The sequence below is a fragment of the Aquila chrysaetos genome, chromosome 3 (genome assembly GCF_900496995.4).
Source record: "Aquila chrysaetos chrysaetos chromosome 3, bAquChr1.4, whole genome shotgun sequence".
Classification (NCBI taxonomy): Eukaryota; Metazoa; Chordata; class Aves; order Accipitriformes; family Accipitridae; genus Aquila; species Aquila chrysaetos.
The window spans coordinates 43,859,786-43,883,942 of record NC_044006.1 but is presented as its reverse complement, the minus strand read 5'-3'; the positions used below and the strand labels follow the sequence as shown (position 1 = coordinate 43,883,942).

Genomic DNA, 24,157 nt, shown 5'->3' with positions numbered 1-24,157 from the left:
CTGGGTGTAATTTTACTCACAAAATACTCCTCTTGATTATTCTTTATTCTCTCGACATAAAATGAAATGTGTATCTTACAAGAATTTTAACATAATCATACTGCAATACAAACATGTTGCATTTAAAGTTGTTTGAAAGCTTGGTTGTACATATGAAAAAAACATCTAGGTATGAACTGTATGTAAAAAAAATAATTCTGAACTTTGTGATTTAAGCCAGTTAACCAGTTATGACTGCTGTAAGGTAGTTGGTTCAGGCAGCAGGTACACCATACAAAAACTGCTAGTGCGCAATTCTTTTTTATTAGGATGATGATTAAATTTTTTTTTTTTTTTTTTTTTTTTTAACAAAACACACTTCCATTTTCATGTTTCAGTGATTAATTGCACTTTGGAATAAAAAAAAAAAAAAAATCACCCTCCCAGTGGTAGGTTGCATCAGCTTTGGCTGGAATATAATGGCATTCAGATGAAAGTACCCTTCCCTTCTTTGTAGGGACAAGTTCCATAAACTACAGGTGGAGGAGTAGGTTCAGAAAGTAAGGGTTGGAAAACTGAATCTTTATAGTCAAGTTGGAATACAAGGGGGTTTTGTTTCTTTAAAAAACAGAGTATGCTTTACAGGTAGCTGTTAAACACCCTTTCTGCAAACTTGCACAATTATATAAATAAAAATATTGCTCAAATTGACCAAGTTCTCCATCATGTGGTTGTGTAGCTCTATTAAAAATTAACCACTCAAGGTTCAAGAGTGCCATTTCACTTAACCTATACGTCTGTGCATGTAGATTTCTCTACCAAAACATTTTCCTGAGAGAACTTTTGCATAAGACCACATCAATCAAAAAGTTCCCAACATAGAAATGCATACACTATACTCTACAATTCTATCTTATATAAAACATAGTAATAACCTTTTGAAGTCAAAATTTGTCAACATATTAACCAGTTGCAGGCGCAGCTTGAGTTCAGCGTTCTCAATTGTCATCCGCCAGTTGTTTTTGTAAACTAGAAGACGTGAGAAAACAGTGTTAGTGCTTTTTAGGAAACTCAGGTTCCCCATAAACAGATAATTTCCATTGTTGAAGATGACAACTTCCAAAACAGCACTTCTATGTGCTTCAAGCAATCAATACAGTTTTCAAAATCAGCAAAAGCATTTCAATTTCTTAAGCAGATGAGTTGTTTACACAGACAATATAACTCATTTTAATGAAGCCAATTTCAGCCTAGGAGAAGTCTGAAGTCCAAGAGACTTCTTTTGCATAGGTCCAGGATCTGCCCCAGGCCACAGAAGTCAAGTATTATTTAAAGAGCTACAACAGTTTAGAAAGACATGACTACGGAGCACAGCCCTCACCTTTCCAGGTACTCCTTGACATTGTTGTAGCCGTAGAACTTGGCCAAGTGGATGAGCATGCCTGTGGCACAGCGCCCGTCCCGCCGGCGGCAGTAGCTGCAGTTGCACACCCCACGACAAGGAGGACAGATCCAGGCCTGCAAGGGGGTGAATGTGGGAGGGGGGGTAAAGGCAAGCCATGAGTAACGTTATATTTGCCTTCCCCACCATGTGATTGTTCAGGGCTAGGTTTTTAAAAGCCTGTATCAGCCAGCCAACCAACCTTATTAACACTTTCCAAATTCTGCAGGATTAAAGAAATGATTAAGTACTACCCTGTTTGCTTGAATACTTCTTACTCTGGAGACTCAGGTTCTCTGATGTCCTCAGTACTCATTTTCAAATAGACTAAAGGCATCCGTAACGCTTAATGGTAACACATCCTATGCTAGGCTGACCATAGTGAACTCCCTAGAACAAGATGGGTACCCACTATGACAAGTTTTGGCTCTGCTTGCTGGTGTAGCACGACTCCTGGGACTGAATTACCCAGCATGTACATGAAGTAAGTCAGGCAGCTCCCAGCTGCTCAGCAACTGAGCACAGAGGCGCAGGTGCTAACAAACAGCCTGCATTACAGTATAGCAGCCATTGCCATGCCGGGCCAGCACATCAGAGCTGTTGGTTCTCCACTGTCCTTCAGAACAGCCCAGAAGCCCATCTCTAAAGCAGAGGTGGGGGAGAGGAGGTCCCAGAACAAGCTGAGCACAGAGAGAGCTATTCTGCCGCAAGGTCTTTGCGTACCCACGTGCCTCATTCTCTGGCAGCAGCCTGTACTCTCTCCTTACTCAGTGCCTCGGGGGACAACAGAAAAAAGGGAACCAACCCTAAGCCTTTTAGCTATCCTTCTCCTTTTTTCTCATATGTAAAAATTAGAATCTAAAACAAGGAACCAGCATTGCATGCCACATTACTGAAAGCATTAAAAAAAAAGAAAAAAAGAAAAAAAGAGTACATTTTGGCGTTTTTCTGAAAGGGGACATATTCTTTCTCTTAAAAGCTCTCACACTTTCCCTCCACTATCTGGTAAGCAAGTGGAGCTCCAAAGCTTGAAGACGAGTGGATTGTAACCCAGGGCCAGCCCCTTCCACTTGAGTTCCAACGAGATAAGTGTCAGTCATAACAGTACTACACTACAGATCTTCCCATGGCAAAAAAATTTGACCATGTCATCACGAGCATATATGCATCACAGCTTACTAACAAAACCATATTCATTATACTTGTATTGGGTTTGCATGGCAAGGTTTTGGTAGTGGGGAGGGGCTGCAGGGGTGGCTCCTGTGAGAAGCTGCTAGAAGCTTCCCCGGCTCCAAGACGGACCCACCACTGGCCAAGGCTGAGCCGATCAGTGATGGTGGTAGCACTTCTGTGACAACATATTTAAGAAGGGAAAACCTGCCATGGAGAGAGGAGTGGAATGTGAGAGAAACACCTATGCAGACACCCAGGTCAGAGGGGGAGGAGGTGCGCCAGAGCAGAGATTCCCCTGCAGCCCGTGGTGAAGACCATGGTGAGGCAGGCTGTCGCCCTGCAGCCCATGGAGGGCCACAGTGGAGCCGATATCCACCTGCAGCCCATGGAGGACCCCACGCTGGAGCAGGCAGATGCTCGAAGGAGGCTGTGACCCCACAGGAAGCCCATGCTGGAGCAGGCTCCTGGCAGGACCTGCAGACCCATGGAGAGAGGAGCCCACGCTGGAGCAGGTTTTCTGGCAGGACTTGTGACCCCGCGGGGGACCCACGCTGGAGCAGTGTGCTCCTGAAGGACTGCACACCTTGGAAGGGACCCATGCTGGAGCAGTTCATGGAGGACTGTCTCCCCTGGGAGGGACCCCATGGTGGAGCAGGGAAAGAGCGTGAGGAGGAAAGCATGGCAGAGACAACATGTGATGAACTGACCGCAACCCCCATTCCCCGGCCCCCCATGCTGCCCAGGAGGGAGGAGGCAGAGAATTCGGGAGTGAAGTTGTGCCCAGGAAGAAGGGAGGGGTGGGGGGAAGGTGTTTTAAGATTTGGTTTTATTTCTCATTATCCTACTCTGATTTGATTGGTAACAAATCAAATTAATTTTGGTTTTTTTCCCAAGTCAAGTCTGTTTTGCCCACGACCATAATTGGCGAGTGACCTCTCCGTGTCCTTGCCTCAACCCATGAGCCTTTTGTTATATTTTCTCCTCCCCATCCCACCAGGGGTGGGGGAGAGGGGCGAGCGAGCGGCCACATGGTGCTTTGTTGCTGGCTGGGCTAAAACCATGACACCACTTACTCTCCAAGCCCAAGAAACGATACTTACTGGATCAAGCAGTGCCGATTTCACATCTTCCCCGTATCGATTTCGAAGACATGGTCCACAAAACTGCCCCCTTACTCCTCCACAGCCCTGGTTGCGACAGACTGTCTTTGTATCAATTGTCTTTTGTCGACACTGGTGGCAAGTACTACCCTAAAGTTGGAAAGGAAGAGAAACACATACATATGTATGAAGGACATCTTAAATGCTGGTCACTGAACTTTCCTAATATATCTGCTGATAGCAAAGCACAAACTTCAAACCAAGTCAAATTCAGCAATGAAAATCTTAGTAAAAGAACTGTAAGTTCTGTTACTATGATAAATCATATAGTTTTCTGGAGAGATGCTAGGAATTTTACAGAGACAGTGCCCAGCCTCAGTTGCATTGGGAGTCTGAAACTACATGAACCTCATGTTGCAGTTCTGATGTTTTCCTCTATCTAGGAAAAAGTTAAACCTATTCCGAAAATGACCTTGTGACTCATCTCTGCAAATACAATGAAGCATGAAATAGATAGTAAGCTGATCATCTAGATCTTTATGACAATTAATAATAGCCAAAACCAGTGAAGGAAAGAGGAGTTCCATCAAGAGCTTTGGAGACTACCTAACCCATACAGAAATGTCATTTCCAGGGGGTACAAGAAGCAGCAGGGATCACTATTATTTAATGGTACAACCACCACCACCACAACATTTATATTAAGTGAGAATGAGAGATGAAAGGGATGTCAACTCTTATCGGTGGTGAGTCATAGCTATAGCAAATTCCACTTAATAACTCTATGGCAAGAAAGCACTTGTTTGCAGAGGCAAAAAATTGGTGGGGCATATCAACCAGCACAGGCAAGCCCACAGAAGCCTGGCAAAGCTTTCAAAGTTGTGCTTGTGTAATATAATAATGCTGAGCTGCACTCTCCAGAGCCTCAGGAAAGCATATCTTTTAGCAAACACCAGTGAACTATTAAGAGACTTTCAATTTCAAGTGCATGGACACACTGAAGAATACAGCAGCCACTTACTAGAACTTTGTCATAGATTTTGTCTTTAACAGTGATTGCAATGTTGTCCAAGTCCTCCTCAGTAATATCCTCTACTGGACGGTGAGATGAATACTTTGATGATCTCCTCCTTTTGCGTACTCCACAATCCCCCTGCTAAACAAACTCATCTCAACACCTTTTGTCTGGTGTCATGAAGACTTTGTCACCACACTTGGTGACAAATTCTTTCATTTATAATGCGTATGCAGTCTAGAGGGGGCTGAATACAGGCTCATGGACCACTGGGAGAACAGGGAATAGAGTTTCCAAATCATCACTGCCTCTTTCTCTCTCCCTAATCTTTTCTCTACTCCATTTATTATTTATTCTGCTTATCTGTTCTTCCTTCCCATCATTGCTACTTCTATTTCCACAAATCCCTAACACGTTTTTATGATACCTCCTTTTCTTTGCATTCCCTGCACACCTACACTGTAACTCTTCATAATCCATCTTCCCTTTCAAAATAAGGAACTATGACCATCTGCCTTCCCATGCTTTGCTCCTTCAGTCTCCTAGCATACTCTCCAATTGCTTTCTCCAATGACAATCTCTAATGTCCTGCAAAAAACCTTTACTGAAATTTTAAGTTAGTCCTGCCATACCCAGCCCTTTCTTGTTATCCTGTTTGTTACTTGGAAGAGAGTCCTCCACTCAATAGTGAGTGCTCTTTTTTTCCTTCCAAGTATCATTCTCTTTGACCCCTATTCATGTACAAGACTCATCTGATCCTTAGCCTTCCCCGTGCCCCACTCTTAACACCTCATTTATCCTTCACCCTAGATCAGCTCTGTTCTCTCCAAAATAACCATTTACCAGCCCAGGTTCTCACTCAGTGCTACTCCACTTTTTTTAATAGCCAGGTTCCTTCTATAATGCTTCAACTATGCCCAGCACTCCTACAAGCAGAACTGGGATCCAGCCTGTGCAGACGCAAACTTAAAGAGTCTTCCTCATAAAGGCTATACAGTAAATAAATATAACCAAGATAAATGACCATCATAAGCTAAGGGAGGGAAAAAACAGATTTAAAAAAAATGGGGAAGAATAAAACCTGCAGCTTTTGAATGGCTAGCCAGTACATCAGCAGTTTATTGGTGCAGATTCCCTTCATTCATTCTCAGTTCAGCTATATAACTCCTATCTTCCCTCTGCTATTTCCAGAGAAGGGTTTTTGCTAATTTTTTCTGAGTCCAAAGATAGAGAAGATCTGCTTTGTCACCTCCACTAGCCCTACTGCCTTGCCACTCGAAGGCCTTCTATATTGTGGGCTCTAGTAATTTTCAGATAATGAATAAATAATAGACCATAAGTAAACTGCCTTGTTATGTTTGGACAACACAGGTCACAAATAGAGCCCAGTTAACGGGTGAAAGATGAGGCAGGAAGGCCTGAAGATAACCTCTGTAGCTAATCCCAACCAAAGGTTCTCATTAACTTTCTGTAGGTTGTGATGTCTGCTCTAAGTGCTGGCCAACAATCTAAATGTTTCTGAATCCCTGACTGCTAGAGATATCAAAGTCTGGCAAATACCACACTGAGTCTCTTCTTCAAGAGGTTCTGTTGTCTATAGCTACGGAAGTGTTCTGCAAATTTGACAGCTGACACAGTAAATTTCTCCAAGGCAAACTTTTCTGGTGGACGAGCATTTCTGGTTGGGTTCATGCGACGTGCTATCTGGCCTTCAGAAAATGTCCTCCTTGGGATCTTCTTCTGTTTCTAGAAAGAGAAGAGGATTCCAGTAACCATTCTTTCAGTTATGTTTGTGGTGTTAAACACCAGAAATGATCTGAAAATGCCTGTACCACACTTGTACTATCATGAATTAATCTGTTCTTCTCCCACCCCTTATTTGTTAAGCCAAACCTCACCAATTTCTAGCATTCCTAAGTGTTCTCCCTACACACTATACCTTTTTGCTCCTTTTAAAACACCACACCTTCACAGTCAAATTCTATTCCAATCAACATCACAGAACCATACCAAAATTTTCTGTATGGCATATTAAGGCAGAAGCTAGCTCTCACTCTTCAGTAGCTAAATGTTCAGATTTTCCCACAACCTGAATACACCTTCAAGGAATAATCCAAATACTAGGTTATTTTCTTTTATATTTTTAAAATTGAACGGACATTAATAAGCTGCTTCTCCTACTTCCAGATTCCTAAGACCTGGAAATTAATAGGAGGCACACAATACCCTCTTCATATTGTCACACCTGCCAATTACTGCATGATTGAATTCATGCAACAGAAGTCCTGCATGGACACCTACCATAAAGGCAGCTACTAAATCTGACAGTATAAACAAGATGTAGGAAGCAAGTCTGCTTGCTGTCACACACTTTAGTTATCTCCTTCGAAAGAAGTGAAAGGCACGTTACAAGGAGACAGGCTAGAAGTCAAAAACTAAGCACATGAGGCAACTAGAGTACTCCTGATGCCCTCCCCCTTCCTCAAGTAAAGATACTAAATAAAAGCAGCAGGCTTACGTATGTATTCAAAGGATGTTTAAGTTTCCATAGGATTTAACTAGAGATAGCAAGGTTCCAGCCTTTCAAGAACTTTAAAATTTGGCTTCACCTTTTCACCTGACAACCAACACAGCAGCATTTCTACATGGGCTTCCCAAAGACATGGCCTTTCCATTTTTCCTCAAATCTCTCCAGTTCATAATATATGTGGAAAAACATTACTCTATAGAGAACCTAGAGGGGCTGACAGTTCTCTGCTTTTAGCCAAGAAAAGTCAGTTGAAATAACTACAGTTACATTCCAGGTTTATGTTGAAGTGGTTGAATTTCATCAGCACAGCTCTGCTGGAAAGTGTAGATTTTAAAAGAAAAGCCTGCAAGTGGGCAATTAACAGGATCTAAACCCAAAGGAAAGCGACTATTCTTCCTTATTCCCACATACACAGACATTTGTCTAGCATCTAGTCTAGTGTCTAGTATTTCTGGGGCAAAAATGATAAAGAAGCATCTCACCTTGGTCTCCGGATTTCTTCATAAATTATCTTATCAAATTCCATTTCCTCACTTAACCTCTGGTACTTAAATACTGACCAATAGCAAATCTATACAAATAAAGTGACCAAACCCAAAGAAAGCCAGAACAGACTTGGTGAAATCGTTTCATCAGGAAACACATTAATCCTAAGTCTAGCAAAAACAACTGTCACCTCTAACCGGTAGTAGAGACTTACCAAAGGAGTCGAGGTGGGCGTTTTCACCGGGAACAGGTCGGGTATGGAATTCAGTTCTGCCAGCAGCTGGGCAAGCTGAAACCAACAGTGATGCTGCATTGAAAACTCACTGCAAACTTGGAAATAAGCAACACCTATCATCCACTCTTCCCATGCACTCCAAATTATATCTGAACATATGAAGTTTCAGTGCATGAAACCTTTCTGGAGGCACTTTATTTAAGTGGGGCTCATAAAAGGGGTTCATCTACCTCTGCATTTACCTGCAAAGCAAAACTCTCCAGGCAGTACTAATTTCACAGCTCCTGTTAATTCTTACTGGGAATTAGAATTAGCTAGAATTGCATCCAATTTTGTTGAAACAGCACCGAACAGCGCATTACAAGATGGTTACAATATCTATGACCAATAACGAGAAATTCACAGTTCATATGACAGGAGGGAGAAGAGGAAGACAGGGTGCCCTGGGCCAGAAGACTGTAAGATGTTCCCTGTGGGCTATTTTACTGAATGACTGCTGATACACCTGTGCCTTTTTTCCAGGGAACTCAAGAGTGTCCCCTTAAGCGGTGACATTGTAGCAGGGAAACTTTGCTCGTCATTTCTCAGTGGTCCTTAGCAGCAATGACTAGGAACATCCCTTTTTCAACCATGACAGCTAGTGCTGATTTCACAAATGCTGCAAATCACAGCCAGTAATGCTACATACCCCTTGCTTTGTGCAGATACACACAGCAACATGGGTACACGCTCATTTGCAAAGTCGTAAAACAACTGAACCCCCCCTGGCAGTTCCCCTAACCATGGCGTATGCAGTATCAGAAGCACTTCAGCAGGACAGTCTGTTGCACCATGTAGGAGATGATGTCCTGGAGGCATGCTTCAACAGAAGCAGTGGCTGACAGGTCCAAAAAAATACTGAGCTGTTCTGGAAGGCCAGGTTGAGGCTATCTTCTGAAAAGCCAGCAACAGCAGGGATGAGGCACGCTGCTAGCTGTCGCTGAGACCGCCATACCAATCATGAGATTAAAAGCTGGATACAGCATTTCTCGGTAAATGCTTCAGTGTGGCATTTATTAAGAGCTATTTAATGTCATTACAGTACTGCAACTGGGATGCCAATGAATTTCACAATGGTTGAACTAGAAGGAAGAGTGGAAGGCAAGAAGGGTGGAAGAGCAGCCAGACCACCACAACAGCAGTGAGGACACAAGACAGATTAGAAATGCAGGTACAAAACTAAAGCAAGTTTTTATGTGGGAGCTGCAACGTGCCCAAGAGGTGTACCTGAGCCCCAAGACTGCTTGGAAGCTGCAGCTTTTCCTGGAATAAAGTAAAACTGAAGGAGGCACTGAGGACCCAACATCAATTCAGATTTGCATGGCAGCATGATAATTAAAGAGAGCTGGTGGCATTTTGGACAATAGAGGAAAAAGCATTAGGGAATGATCAGTGTCTCTTTTCCGCACCTACACACACACACTTTCAGTAGTTATATAGCAAAGCATAACTGTAAATATTGCACCCCACACAACTGAAAAATTACATTTATCATCCTTAGCAGTTTTTAGCTGGCTCTCCAATCAGTAACTGCAGCAGATCTGTCAGACACAAATGAAAAGTAGAAACTCTATTGTGCAAATGACAACACGAACCACCTGAAGGGACCAGCTGGTTTTCTGACATGTTCTGAATATAAGACTGCAACTTTGGCACCTGTAACTTTGTTCACATCCACATACAAAATGCTTGGTTCAACTCTGGTTTTAAACTTGAGCAGGCTAGTCCTACCTGACGCTATTTTAGGGGTAAATGTCTGAATGCTGATGGTCTTCTAGGGTTTTCCCAGGTAGAAAAAGTCAAAACACAAACCACGATGCAATTTTCCCAAAGTCCCAGCACAGCACCAGCGGGGAGCCCAAAATTCAAGTGTGCTGGAGCTAAGTACTTGGATGTAAATGTCAGAGAACAAAGCACTGCTCGTAAGTCTTACCATGGCTTTATTTTCTTTAATATTCATGGCTCTCTTAAGCAGAGCACTGGAACTTTCCTCCTGTGTTTCTTTAATGTCTTCTTCAGACTCTGAAGCAGAGCCCTCTAGTTTGTCCCACCGCTTGCAGCTTATGTCTTTTGAAAGAGGTGTGAGGGATTCACTGTCCTTTAGAGGTAAGTTAGAAAAAGCCTGTTCAGGCACTTTTTTCTCAGATGACTTTCTGGTGGGAAACTGCAAGGCAACACGAAGGCCAAAGCTTCTTCTCTTGGGGGAAACTTTCTTATTCGCCTCTTCATTCTCTTCTTCCTCACTACCCAATAAATTATCACGTTCTTCATCACTCAAGTTCGACTCCATCGCCTAGAGGCAGGAAGAATCCCATGTTACATTATTGGCTGTGACACGAGAAAGGTCATTTTTAAATCAGTAATTCTAGGCAGCACTCTTACCACCCGAAGGCACTGTCATAAATTCACCTAAATCAACAGATTTTTAAAAGTACACAGTACATGACTTCTCTCTGGGCAGAGACCAACACAAAATCTACATATTAATTTTGTCTGGGATACAGACATGGCTGTCTTCAGAGGAAGAGTCTTGCCCAGCACAGTCAGTCTACAAGCAGGGGAAGAAGTTCTCATTTCTAATATGTGATGTTACATTAAATAAAGCTTTTTTTCTCTTTTTAGATAACACATATTGTTCTTCAGCATGAAGAAAGAACATCACTGTGTATCAGAACCACTCCTGCTAGAACATGAAGTTTACACAGAAGAGATAGAAAAAAAGAAGTCAACATATGCATTCACACATAGGCAACTGCCTTTACCAGAACTCCTTTCTTGTTCACATCCACCTCACTTGAAGCAAAGCCTTCAAACACTTCTGTTTCAGAGTCAGTGTCTTCAGTGAAAATCCTCCGCAGTTCTTCAGTGAGGTATCTGGACTGAAACTGAACCCCCTGTAAAAATATCAGCCAGCAGCTGTGAGAGATAGTCAGATACAGAGTAGTCACACAGTCACAATAAACAGGTCCTGAGGCTCAAGCAGGTACCAACTAGATGGCATATACTGTGAAAGCACTTTGCAGGCAAAGGCAGTCAGAAGAAAAAAAGCAGAAGACATTCAGAGTTTCAGCACTGAGTTATTTTAACTTAGCAGGATTTTTTTGCCTTATTTTGAGCACAGGGCTTTAACTGAGCTGCTTCTTGAGGGGGGCGGGGAAACTTCTTCTTTGCCTCTTCCTCCTCTTCTTCACTACTACCCAATAAAAATAAATTATCAGTTTTCTTATGTGTAAATTACCATGTTGTTTCGCATGTTTTCTTCTGGATGCAAAAAACCAGGCCTTGAATGGAAGAAAATACAAACCACAACCACAGTAAGAGGGAGCCCTCCTTTTTTCACCTAGCAGTAGAAACAACACTCTTCTCTGGGCTTGCTGCAGCAGTACTCAAGGCTCCTGGAGATGGAGTCTGCTCCTTCTCACACTGTTACACCATCACTGAAATGACAGATACCAACACAAAACCACAGAGCTTTGAACAGTCTGACTAACATCCCTCCACCTTCCAGCTGCTCAACTCTCTCTGTTTTAATCATGCAGTTTATCATTCAAATGTGTTCTAGGGTAGACATCCCAAATTTCTGCCTACAGACCAGGAAGTAAAAAGTCAGCCCATGAAAAATAGCTAAGATCTCATTAGAACAGTCTTCACGATATGCACATTACATACCAATTAAACACAATGCATTTACTAATCAGAATATATTTCCATACTTCCAATCAGAATTAGTAGAAGACCATCTGTCAACTTGTCTCTGTTAGTCTCCTGAAAGACTTGTTCATCGTAGGAACATAACCCATGTTCACACCACACCTGCCTCTTGAAAGTCAGCAACACTCACTTAAGTTTGTTTCCCCAATTTTCCTCTGCTATTTCTTCCTCCTACATAAGATACAAAAATGACCTTTCATATGATGCACTTGCTAAGTATCTTTATACTTCCTTTCAATTCCCTCCCTTCCCTGACTTTAATTACACACTTCTTTACATTAAGATAATACCTGGTGAAAACCAGATACAATAGATGAGTGCAAAAACTTACAGGGGAATGGGAAGGGGGGGAGCTACTGCATATGCTGTTTCTTTACACTTAACCATCTCCTACAAATTATTATGGGTAATTGGAATGAGTTTTCTCTGAGCAAAATTACTTCATTCTTTTGTTGATAGCTGCAGTGCAGCTGCTTGAGAAAGGAACAAACACAATAGGGAAGTTACTTTAAAGTTAAATTGCATTTCTTGGAGGGAAACTGAAGTTTTTATGCATTCTCTGTTTTAATGAAATTCCATAGAAATAAGCTGTTTGTTAGCTAAAGTTAGCCAAAAATAACACACCCAGAGCTATGCTGTTACACCTATGAAGAATGGTCTACACAAGGTAAAATATGCATCAGGGATATCTATAGGGGAAACAGCTGAAACTCAGCAGAAATGCAGAGATTATGGGAGTAGGATTGCAGAAAGCCCTGAGGAAAAGCAGACACACAGAGGTCACTACTTGTTAATGCATTTGCGCATCAGCATCCAAGGGAACACCTGATGTACTAACATCCCATTCACCACCCTGGCAGGGCAGCTGCCTTGCCTCCTGTCCCAATCACTGCAGAATTTTTCTGAACTTCACATCATTTTGCTCTTCACGCAAAAACCTTTTAGTTTCCTGCACAACAAGTACCTATGGTCTTTCTCAGTGTTTGGCATCATAAAAGGATGGAACTCAGGGTAAAAAAAATCGTGTTGTTATCATACCATTTAGTGGTAAAAGAGTTAAACTCAACAGTGATGGAGATTTAAAATAATTCTCAGCCCAAGGGAAACACAGGAATGGTGAGGAAGGCTGCAGTGCCAGCTGTAAATTTGGAACAAGTCTCACTGGGATTCCCAGTAACACACATTAAACTAACAATACCTAGCTCTTCCACAGCGTTTTTCATCAGAGGATTTTAAAATGCTCTGCAGCAAAGCTTTGTCATAATCTCCATCTCACAAGTTGGGAAACCAAGGCAGAGAGAAATAAAGTAAGGTGCCTGCAGTCCCCAGGCAGGCAGCAGAAGCAGAAGCTCAGGCTCCCGCACAAGGCTCCCCCTCCACCACCACCACCACCACCTCTCCTCGTTGATTCTTCTTCATGCTCCACACAAAGCCACAAATACAAGAGCAAGCTACCTCCTGGTTTTCTGAAGTTACCAGTACCGCCGTCTACCAACAAGATTATGAAGCAATTTAGAGCCCAGTATATTTCACTACGTTTTAGCCACCGTCTTTCTCCATAGCACAGACTGTGGCTCTACGCCCAAATGACTTCTGCACTCTCCTGAGGCCATTTGCTTACAAAGGCTCAGAAATAGTACACACTCGTACAAGGCTCATTCTGTCTGCTTCCTTTGCTGCCATCTTGCTTGTCTTCAGCACCTCTCAACCAGGTACTGACCTGATGGACTAGGGAAAAAAAAAAAAAAAAAAAAAAAAAGGCATTTTCAATTTTGTTATAATGGAATGACGGGACCTTTCTGAGAGCACAGCTGACAAAGGTATCTTTTAGCACATTAGCCCATGTCGATCAAGTGTGTAATTATAAGCTTCTAAGCTTATAAAAGACTAAAAACTAAATTTTCTGGCAGCCAAGACAGCACACCAGTTCTCTTCCTTTCTTGTGAATTCAGTTGGTACCTCCAGCTACCAAATCAGAGAATGAAAACTATCAAATCATTATGTTGATCCAAGCTACTTCACCATTAAGAGAGCAGAAAACCAGCAAATTTCACAATCACAGCAGGAGCTGATGGTTTCTGTGGGTCACCACCACTAAAACACGGTTTTAGGGCAGAAACAGCACTGAGAGAAATTTCTGGAAGAAACACCTTGAGGTCTGCATACTCACAAATAACAAATACCCATCTATTATGCATTTTCACTATCTTATGCATCCAGAGCACACAAGCCCAGGATGGTAATTCTCTCTTTCCTGTTTGCTACACTTAAACTCACCTTCTAACGAAACCCATTTTCCTTTTTATATTATGAAAGTTTTTAAAAGCAATCATTAAACCCTAAAAAGGATAGAAAGTTTGTTTACATTTATTTTTAATACAAGGACTGCAGATTATGGGTTTTGCTGCGAGCTATGGCTAGCGCAGCCTTGACACAAGCTCCGAGTACTACTACACCCAAAGCACATAACTGGGCCACAGCAATCCATTCCTACCTTTTTTCCTGACTCCAGGGAATCAAAACTAGTATAGCCGTCCTCTGACAACAACCTCTGTCTGGAAGCATCATCTTGGAACCCCAGAAAATCTTCATTGTCACTGGGGGCATTAAAAACGTCAGCCACATCCTTGGGTATCTGTTTCTGATTCAAAACGAGACAGAAGATACGAGTCAGACACGCCAACTTAATAGGAAAACTCAAATTGGCAACAGTGCAACTTATTTTTATACTCTTATGCAAGTACAAATCTGTATCACAAAATATGCTATGCACAAACTGTACCTCATTTAGCTAAACTCCAGGAAAATTCTGTACAGACTGTTTTAATCCCTAAATACACACTCCAGATTTGGGGCTAGGGAGGGGATGCAATATGCAGGGTGTTTAACTCCACAGAACAGTACTTCTCAGACGTAAAAATAAGTGTGTGCCTCATCTTTGCAAGCACATGCTCAAGGCACCCTTTATCGATGGTGAAATCCACCACCGCTCCTCCTCTTACGCAGCAACGATGGCTCAGAGGTGAGGAACAAACCTTCAAATATAACGCAATGCTAAACAAGTTCAGAGAAACCTTACCAGTAGATCTGGTAACAGTGCCATTACATATTTTAGCAGACAGACACTTAGCTAACTCCAGAAATAACAGCAATGCAACTCATTCTGCTTTGTCAGTACTGCCACAGAGCTTTTTCCACGACGCTTGGTAAGAAAGTGAAAACCCATTTTAACCGAGATTATTTCTTGTTTGCTAGAAGCCAACAATGCAGCCCGCCAGGAGGAAGCACTGCCAAGGGCAGCCAGCAGCACTTTGAGGTGACCAAGGTCACAACTTCAGAGTTTGAGAAGTCCGGTCCCAGCATGGAAGGAGACTCGTACCACCGCAACCAACCATTCCCCCTGGCCACGTACTTCAGCAAGCACTTCATACGAGCCTCTCTGTGTAATGGGCCGCTAAGGAAGCCTTCAGACAGCTCCCACCTAGGCTGCTTTAGGATTTGGTGTGTGGAAGGACGGGATGAACAGATCCAGCCTTAAAAACTGAGGCAGAAGGCATTTTGCCAAGTTTCAGAACACGGTTTTACACAGCCCACTATCATTTGCAAAACCATTCTGCCCTTCACAGAATGCTCAGGGAGAAAAGCATCCGCATCGCTCACCAGCACCCAGACATTTATCTTCTACATCCCAGGGACCACATGTACATGTCACGCACACCACTCTTTATTTGAAGCAAGCCTCCCTGTTGCTTGCTGTGTGCTAAAGCCGCATGTGGATTTCCCACTCCTCACATTAATTCTCAGGAATGCGAGATCAACAGCTGCCTGGTGAGAGGGGCCAGTTCCTCGTCCGAAGGAGGTCTCCAGCCCCGAACGTTCAACATCCCTGAGAAGAACTCCAGAACTGAGAGCGGCCTGCCCTTGTCCGCTGTCATAGGCAACCAAGGTTGCTCATATAGGGCCCGATATAATGATTATCTTTAGTTATTATTTTATCTATTTATTTATTTATTTATTTATTTATTTCTGCCAAGGCAAATGGCCCAAAGGAGGCTCATCCTCCAAAAATAACATTGCTGACAAAATTGCACTTCCATTAGAAAAGCAAGCAGCACCTTGACCAAAGCATCACTCTCTGAAATAAGCTACAGTAATGGGCATACATGGGCTTAACTTTATTCTTGCTCTGCTTTTATAAAGCTGATGTAGACTGATGCAAAACTGATTTCCTGTTGCTTGAGCAAGAGCAGAATTCACGTCTGAACAACTGACCCTCACAGGCATATAACGGCACGACCCAATGCGCTGCTGCAGAAGTCATGCTGTCCACATTTGAACCCCTTTGGATATTCCCTCACCCCCACTTCTTAAACAGCCAGAATCCGCCTCCGTTGCCGTGATGGAATTCACTTGGTACAGAGCAGCATTAAAAATGAAGCATTATGCATTTTAATGGAAAAACATACAAGGAGCTGTGAGGCTCGTTGCTATGAATAAATTGCTTCCAGGAGCCACTGCATTAGTTGTTGTGCTATTGTACAGCTAAGTTAACCACTGCTGTGATTACTGTATGCCTAACTAATTTCTTCTTCTTCGTCTATTACTTCTGCATCTGTATCAGAGGAGCCATTATGGGGGTGTAATTACTGATTTTGAACAAAGAAAAAAAACAATTACCAGTAGAAGACCTTTTTTCATCTTTATGCATTCCCAAATACTAAGATACTGATTTAAGTAACTTACTGCAGAATTTCAAAGATTTTTAGTTTGCGACTTGCTCCCCATAGCCTGACTATGAAGAATCCCATTCGGTCATCGATGAGTCCCCATTTCACCGAAATGGCTCAGGTTAATAACAGACAACAGCTGACACATACAAGGTGGGCATACTCCAGGAGTTTAAAAAGAGCACCCTCACAACCAAGCTTGCTCATGGCCAATATTTCTACACCTGAAATCACAAGTCAAGTTTATTCCCAGCAGAAGTCCATTGCCATTAGCAGACAGACATCAAAGACGAACTTGCACCAAACACCTCTGCCGTGACGGGTTGGTTCGCTGTTATTTACTGTGTAGTCCTGGAAGCCACAGACCTTTCCATTTTTAACTTTCAACTAAAATACATTCAGAAACCGATTTATAATCAGCACCAGAGCCTAGCATTTTAACTCTGTCAAAAGTAACAAAGCAGCATATACCAAGAAAGAAAATACATAGTTGCCTAAACACAAATATCAAAATATTAATCTATTCTAAACACTTGAAAGATGCAGGCACTTCAAGAGAGGATCTTTTTGCCACTAAACCCCTAAAAAAGGCAGGACGGCAGAGAGGTGATGAACGTTCCAAGCTTGCTCAGGGAAAATATTTCAACATGAACAGACCACAGGTTCAGACACAATGGTCTGCTGAAATGCTCCAGAGATGTGAGAAATACTGTCTTTTAAAGATACCACTTACAAAAAGCTAAGTAGTGAAAATCTAGTAAAAGCTGGAAATAATTCACAGCTGCTGAAAAAGTCAGTGTCTTATTTCTATCAGGAAATTTTATACCTATTGAGCTCAATTATTTTTGCACATAAAATACACTTACTTGTTTAAAACACCCACAAGGTACTTCTCAAAAGCAGCAGACAAACATTTGCTGCTACAAACAGCACACAATCCAACAACGGCCAGAACAACCAACCCTAACTATGCTTTTTCAACGGAAGATCAAAGTTCAAGACGTCCCCATCTCTCAGTTTCCCCTTCTCTAAATTTGACAAAATACCGCCAGCAGACCCAAGAGCACACACAGATTCGTCGGGCTGCGCGGAGGAGAGTTACCGTTCCTGCAGAATCAGGAGCAGGCAGCTCGTGCGTGCCTGTGGGGGCTGCCAAATCTGTCACCAAGGGCCAAGGGCGACAGAGGCGGAAAACGATGTCAGACCTGTTTCGGTGACACTCCCACACTCACCACGTGAGTGATGGGCAAAGTAAGGCACCCGGGCTCCCCATCAGTCAAAACATCGTTTTTCTAAGTGCCAAACACATGAATTCCACCTGCCTTGTTAGGCAAGGAGAAAAAGAAAAGCCTGAGATGAGCTGTTTTACTTTCCACATCAACAGGCAGAATTCTCGTGTCTCAAGTGAAAAAGCAACTTTCATGATACCAAAGCCAAACAGATGAAACTTGCCCTTATGCAAGGCAGTGCTCTGGCAAGCTGCGAGGAGAGAATGCTTGCCTGCAATGCACACCCGCAGCTTCGGTAGGAAGCATCAGAGTTACATCTATGTCCCCGTCAACCATATTTAATGTTTTTAAGAGGTATTTGTACATATCGCTTTCATTGCCAATTGTCACACTAGCCCATTCTTCTCCAACAATGTATCAGGAGAACATACTGTGTGAGAAAGCAGGGCTAGATGCAATTCTCTATTTTTGCTCCTACCATTAAAAAAAAAAATCAGTTGGGCTGTGTTCCCCTCATTCAAGTTTGCACAATGTATGGACATTCCTATTTGAAGCAGAGGACAGATAATTTTGGTAATGTTCAAACTCAGTCAAACTGAAATAATCCCAGTTTAATCTCAAACACATACTCACACAACCCAAACCTGTGCAAAGTCACACCTTCAACGCGCACTGGAAAACCTCTTGACTTGTCCCAGGCTCAATACGAAGGCAAGCCCAAGGCACGCCACCCAAGGGTTACAGGCACTGGATTTGGCTCATAGCCCCAAAATAACAACCGAACAGGGAAGCACTCCAAGGCTGACAATTATGGGCAGCGCTACAAGAATTAGAGGGCCCCAGCCAGAATACAGATAGGTGCCAAACCAAAAACCCAAAGCTATTTAGAAGTCAAGATCCCGGCCTTTCCACTGGAATCATAAAGGCAAACAGCATTGTGTGAAAGCTTAATTTTAAACATCATACAAATGTGTGAAAGATGTGGAAGGCAAAGAGAGGCAAAGTCACATATCACAGTGCAGAAGAATCACACAACTAGATACACGGTCAACAGGACTGTTAACACCATCCAACCAGCCTGAGACTCAACGCAACAATGAAATCTAGGAAGGCAAGAAAGATCCCAGGTGATCTCTGCAAATTCTCAACAGCATCAGAGGACAAAAACCTGAAACTTTCTGGTCGGTGAAGTATATTCCTCACACAAGTGGCAGAAGGGTGAAAGGTAAGTAAGTGTTCAGAGATAAGAAGGAACAAGTGATAAAATGAGCAGTCATCGCAGTTCTACAATCTTCACAGGGATACTTTGATTCCCCCAAAGGTGAAGATGGATTAGCCTGAGCCTTTCGATCTGTCACAGCAACAACTCCTGGGACTTTCAGGGTGGTTCCCCCTGCCCCCCCCCCCCCGAAAAGTTATGGTCATTTTCACCGCAATCAATCTACTGCTAAATGCAAGTACTCCGTGAAATTTTAGTAAATTCAGCTATTTTCAGAACAGTAGAGTATGGTTTCTACACTGCTTTAACAGATAATTAAATAAGCGAAAACCCATCGAGCTACGTTATCCTAAAATAAAGAATGCCCAACTATCATCATCACATGGCGAGTCATTTAAAATGTTACCTTCCATAGGCAACATCTACCTGGAAACTATCCCCTACTTTTCAAAAACGCTGATAATAATGTGAGTACCGGCATACGCATATGCCGGCATATGAACACAGTCCAAATGCTCTGTCAACTGCTACTATCTTCTTTTGTAATATCTAATCTCTCGCTGATCCAAACAGTAGTAACAGCTATTTCTGAATTAATTCTGCATAATTCAAGAGCTTCCCTTTCATCTGCAGTGGTGCCTAATTACTTTCCGAGCCCCAGCGTTCCAAGCAAAACACTTTTGTACAACGCCACAGGAATGCAACGCATCCCCTTTTCGTGTCTGGACTGCTAGCGTCCAAGCTTCTTGTGTGCAAAAGCTTTGTCAGCCAGGACCCCTTCAACAAGCTCCATGTGCTGAACGAAACTGCTGCGCAAGGACCTGTTAAATTAGACCGTGGGTTGGGAAATGGAACTGCAGGTCTTGCAATTCAAAAGAATTCTGTACTGCTGACTTCCTTGGCGATTGCTTTCCATGGGGGCACATACTCGCTTACAAGTTAATTTAGTCAGCAGACAACCCATGACTTCAAAGACAAGGAAACCTTCGCCACCACATCCTTCTCGCTCAGCCAGGACTGAACCCACTGCTCACCAGTGTGTCATGAAGAGGAGCAAGAGCCAGCAGAAGGCCTTGCTCGGCCCAAAACAAGCTCCTACGAGAAACAGGAGAGCACTGAGAACAGACTGCATCCTCGGCCCCTTTGCTGAGCCTTAAGAGACAAGATGTGCAGGAGAAAGGTGAGCCTCTCTCCTTATAGCACCAGAGGTGAGAAGTAAATGCCATTTCGCATCGTCCCGTGTCAGTCAGGTTTCACCCAAACTGTTTTACAGCGCCCTTATCTCCAGTCTGCCAATGGAGAGCCTGAGGCCATACGGAGGCGGAAAGTGTATTTACAAAGTCCCCGAGAGGACAGAGGTCCTAACAAACGTTTCAGTGTTTCTACAACCCTCCTGCTCCACAGAAACCCACGTAGCTCCCTAACCTTCCATCAGCAAGAGCTGGCCGAGATGCTGACTTTCTCCTTGCTCCCTCCCACCACCTGGGAGACCCACCACACCACCTCTCAAGACTTCAACCACACAAGCAGCCTGATGCATCCAAGCAAATGCCGGGCTTGGACCAGACCGCAGTCGGGTACGCCGATCACAGCACGCCTGCCTTCGGCCCTTACGCCTCCAGCCTTACCAATACTCACATGTATTCAGGCGACTCAAATACGCGTTTGTGGCGTCGCGGCATTTCAACAACAAAAATAAAAAAGGACAGAATTAAGGAGGAAAAAAAAAAAAAAAAAAATTAGCTCTTTCAAAACTGACATCCCCACGCTTACGGAGACTAACTAATTAAACAAAGCTCCTCCCCAGCAAGCTACGCGCAGCCCATCAGCCTTTTATTAGAAACGTTGCACGACCCACCGCGGCCGGAGTTTCCCCCCACGCCGATGCTGAACGCTTCGGGGCCGCCCCAAAGGCGGCTTCCAACCCCCCCGTCCCCGTCCCCGCCTCAGTCCCCGGCGCCTTACAATCGCGGAGCCGCCGTGCCACGTGGAGGGCGGCCCAGTGGGCCGCTGCGCGCTCGCCGGGATCGTGGGTACCGGGAGGGGACAGCGGCGCGGGGCGGGGGGGGGGGGGGTGTCGGAAGGAGCCGCACGTCGCGACAGCGACGTGCGGCTCCTTCCGACACCCCCCCCCCCCCCCGCCCCGCGCCGCCGCGGGGAGCGGACAAAGGCCGCCGTTCTCCCCGGGAAGGCGGAAAACAGCCTGGCCGGCGGCTTTCCTCCGCGGCCCGGCCTTACCCGCCGGCAGCGGGCCGCCTCACCTCGCCGCGGCTCGCCGCCGCCGCCGCTACCCCCCGCTGCTGCTGGTGGTGCTGCTGCCGCCGCCGTCGCCGCCGCCGGCCGCGCCGCACCATGGCGCGAAGAGCCGCCCGCGCTGCCACGGGAGGAGGAGGAGGAGGAGGAGGAGGAGGGAGGGAGGAAGGAGGAGCGGGGGGCGGTGGCGGGGTGGAGCCGGCTGGCGGCGGCGGGAAAGGCGGGATGGGGGACGGGGCACCCCGTGTGGCCTGGCCGGGGATGGGTTGCGGCAGTCGGGATACCTCTGCGGAGCTCCCGGTCCTCTGGTTCGGGCGGGTGAGGCGGCACCCAGCGTCTTCGGTTCTTCCCTACGCAGTTCTCGCAGGGCAGCAGCTGTTAGTCTGAAAGGAGCGGTCTGGCCTGGGGGAGCATGCTTTCATCCTCCAGATAACTTAAACTATTTGTTTACGCGGTACAGGTGTGAGGTGCAAGCCTTTTGAAAAACTCTAAAAAAAAAAAAGAAGAGGAATGGAGATGATGTAGCTTTAAACGCTTTGTGTGAGCGTTCCCCACCTTCCCGAGTCAACTGCCCTTAACTGTGCAAGGGAAATCTAAAGGTGAAAGCGGTGGCAAGCAGAGCTGGTTTCTTTCAACAGCAAGTCAAGAGTTCAAATTTCAAAATATCACAAATGGTGGAAAGTAGGCCAAGTTAGAGAAGTTTAATTGGGAAAAATGGGAATATATCAATTGTTAAAGCATTTTTCCTGCAAGCCACTTCCTATTTTATTATATTCTTCCACTCTTCAGCTAGCAGAAAGAAAAATGAACACAAAGACGTGGAAACTATTTTTCCAGTTTCCTCTGAATAACCTGTATTCCTCAATGAAGAGGCTTAATTTTTATTAAAAACTTAAAACATCCTATGTGTCCCCTTATTAATCAAGGGCGGGGGGGGGGGGTGAGTACTAGATTAGGCACTTTATTTTATGATTACTGAGTAATTCAGTGAGAAAAGCAGCCCTTTGAGCAGAGATGTGCTCCCAAAGATGGCTAATCGGGTGGGGTGGAGGCCCACGCACAGCTTCCCCTGGTCCCGCTCACACTGCGAATCTTCACTTGTCCAGTGCCATGCGAAGCAGGTCCGACAGAAACCTGTTGAGATGGTATTTTCCTGCTGCAGCTGTGGTAATAGAATAGTGCACTTTCCAATGTGGTTGTAATTAAGTTAACTCTCGTGATTAGGGCACGTCTTATAAAGTTCCCTTCCCTTTTCCCATTCTTGCGTCTGAACATTTCTCCCTTGATGGGCCTGAGAGGCGTCCTCCAGCGTGGCAGCATTGCAGGCGCACGCCGCCTCTGATGGGGCTGCTGCCAACTGCTCATCATCCATCTCAGCAGGATGGCCTCTGCAGGTGGCTCACAGGTAGAGAGCCCTCTTGGGATCGGCAGTGAAGAACCTTCGGTGTTTGCAGTGCCATAAAATAAATATGTGTCTTTACCGTTCTCTCTCTGGGATTTGAGAAAATAGCGGAACGCTCGATGGCTGTGTCTGAACCGGGGGATGCGGGCATGTTCCACACCCAGGTTTCTGTCTAGCAGCATGTGGGGGAGCTTCCACAAGCCCTCTGGTATGGATAGTTGCACCAGGACAGCAAGAAATGCACTTGCCCACATAATCTGGCTGAAATAAGCCTATGATAGCTGTCTTTATAGGTTTTGCATTGATAAAAGCAAATCAGATGAACCAGCTGCGTTCCTCTGTAGCTTGCCTTCAAACCCGATTGTGAATTGCCACGCTAAAAGTAAGTTCACATTGTTTTGACTATTTTAATACTTTCTGGATGCCATCAAATTAAATGTTATAAGTATGTTTTAATTTAGGGGGAAGCTCCAAAGTCCATTGTGCAGTCTGCCTACTACGATGACTTCCCAGGCCTGACTGGGTATTTTAAATACTGTACTGTAAATATTGACTTAAAATAAAAGTCAGAGAAAAGTGACGTTTTTGTAGGAAAGTGAAGGACAGATGAGAAATGGTCATCTTCTGCCTCTTTCTGAACAGCCACCCTAAAACGTGGAAGAATAGCCTCTCCATCTACCATGGTATCTGATCCTCAGTGTAACACGTGGTGGACTACCCGTTTTAAGTACTTCCAAGCCTTTATATTCCAGCCATATGGAGAGTATTTGTTAGGAGGGAATGTGAGGAAAGTAGTTACATGCAAACAAAGAACCGTTTAGCCAAAGCAGGCCATTTAAATACTGGTTTGCATTGCAATATCCACTACAGAGGCACCTGCGGTTGTCACTCAGGCTGCAGAAATAAGAAGCTTTGGGGATGAGGTGGGGAGGAGGGAATTCAGTAGAAGACAAAATGCAGGAATTATATATAATATCAGCAAAATTGAAATGTGGACTTCTTAAAATACGAAAGAATAAAGATTTCTTGTGCAATACATTCCTGAAAGACATGTATTTTATGTTTTCCACTGCTGACCCTGGCTTTGGTTCTCTCACTTGTCCCCGGCAGTCTACATTATGAAGCACTTCGTTTGTTAAAAGCTGTCAAGATGCTATCTTGGATTGCGAACAACAGATTTGAAATGACTGTGTTGACTGTCCTGTGCTAAATTAGAGTGAATAAAATTGCATTCCGTTACAATAGAGATGTGCAGCTATTATGCTGTTACAAATACATTATGAACCGCCTGCTATCTTCTGCTATTTTATGCAATTTGTTGCTTTGTTTCTCTTTTTTCTGTTAACTTTCCACTTCATCTTGTACTTTCACAATCATTCTCCTTCCCAGTGTTTTCAAGCCCTTTGTGTCAGCTATTGCTCTTTATGTTGCTCTATTAGAAGTGGGGATTTTTTAGATTTCGTTAGTTTAATTTGTCTGCAGCTGCACCTCAAATACTTCTCAGTGTGGATTTTCCATCACTGAATTCCTGCCCATTTTCTTTACCTCTTTTCACATTATTTCAAAGTTTGTTTTTCTAACCCCCAATAGCTTTCGTGTTATTGCTTTGTCAGTAGGA

General features: G+C 44.0%; 1 protein-coding gene and 1 long non-coding RNA gene across 4 annotated transcripts; one reads left to right on the top strand and one right to left on the bottom strand.

The window, feature by feature from the left end:
- Positions 1-7: 7 nt before the first annotated feature.
- On the bottom strand, positions 8-21,254 carry CDCA7L (cell division cycle associated 7 like). Of its 3 annotated transcripts, none has more exons than XM_030008940.1 (10): positions 21,146-21,254; positions 14,204-14,350; positions 10,761-10,892; positions 9,932-10,291; positions 7,939-8,013; positions 6,269-6,454; positions 4,715-4,849; positions 3,694-3,843; positions 1,361-1,497; positions 8-1,008 (listed from the first exon to the last, which is right to left on the bottom strand). In XM_030008940.1, the coding sequence occupies exons 1-10, from the start codon at positions 21,236-21,238 to the stop codon at positions 978-980; spliced, it is 1,446 nt and encodes a 481-aa protein (XP_029864800.1). In that variant the 5' UTR covers positions 21,239-21,254; the 3' UTR covers positions 8-977. The 3 variants fall into 3 exon arrangements, with proteins under 3 accessions (XP_029864800.1, XP_029864801.1, XP_029864802.1); XM_030008941.1 differs by having other exon boundaries at positions 4,715-4,846; XM_030008942.1 differs by lacking the exon at positions 14,204-14,350 and having other exon boundaries at positions 21,146-21,247.
- On the top strand, positions 10,015-11,235 carry LOC115339249. The gene is made up of 2 exons (XR_003922668.1): positions 10,015-10,104; positions 10,621-11,235. It is a non-coding gene; the product is annotated as an uncharacterized LOC115339249 (long non-coding RNA).
- Positions 21,255-24,157: the final 2,903 nt, after the last annotated feature.

Coding starts and splice junctions, on each gene's coding strand:
- CDCA7L (XM_030008940.1), bottom strand. CDS start 21,238: ATGGTGCGGCGCGGCCGGCGGCGGCGACGGCGGCGGCAGCAGCACCAC. Junction 10,292..10,760: donor TGAACAAGAAAGGAGTTCTG/GTAAAGGCAGTT, acceptor TCCTGCCTCTAG/GCGATGGAGTCGAACTTGAG. Junction 6,455..7,938: donor CGCCCACCTCGACTCCTTTG/GTAAGTCTCTAC, acceptor TTCTCTTTCTAG/AAACAGAAGAAGATCCCAAG.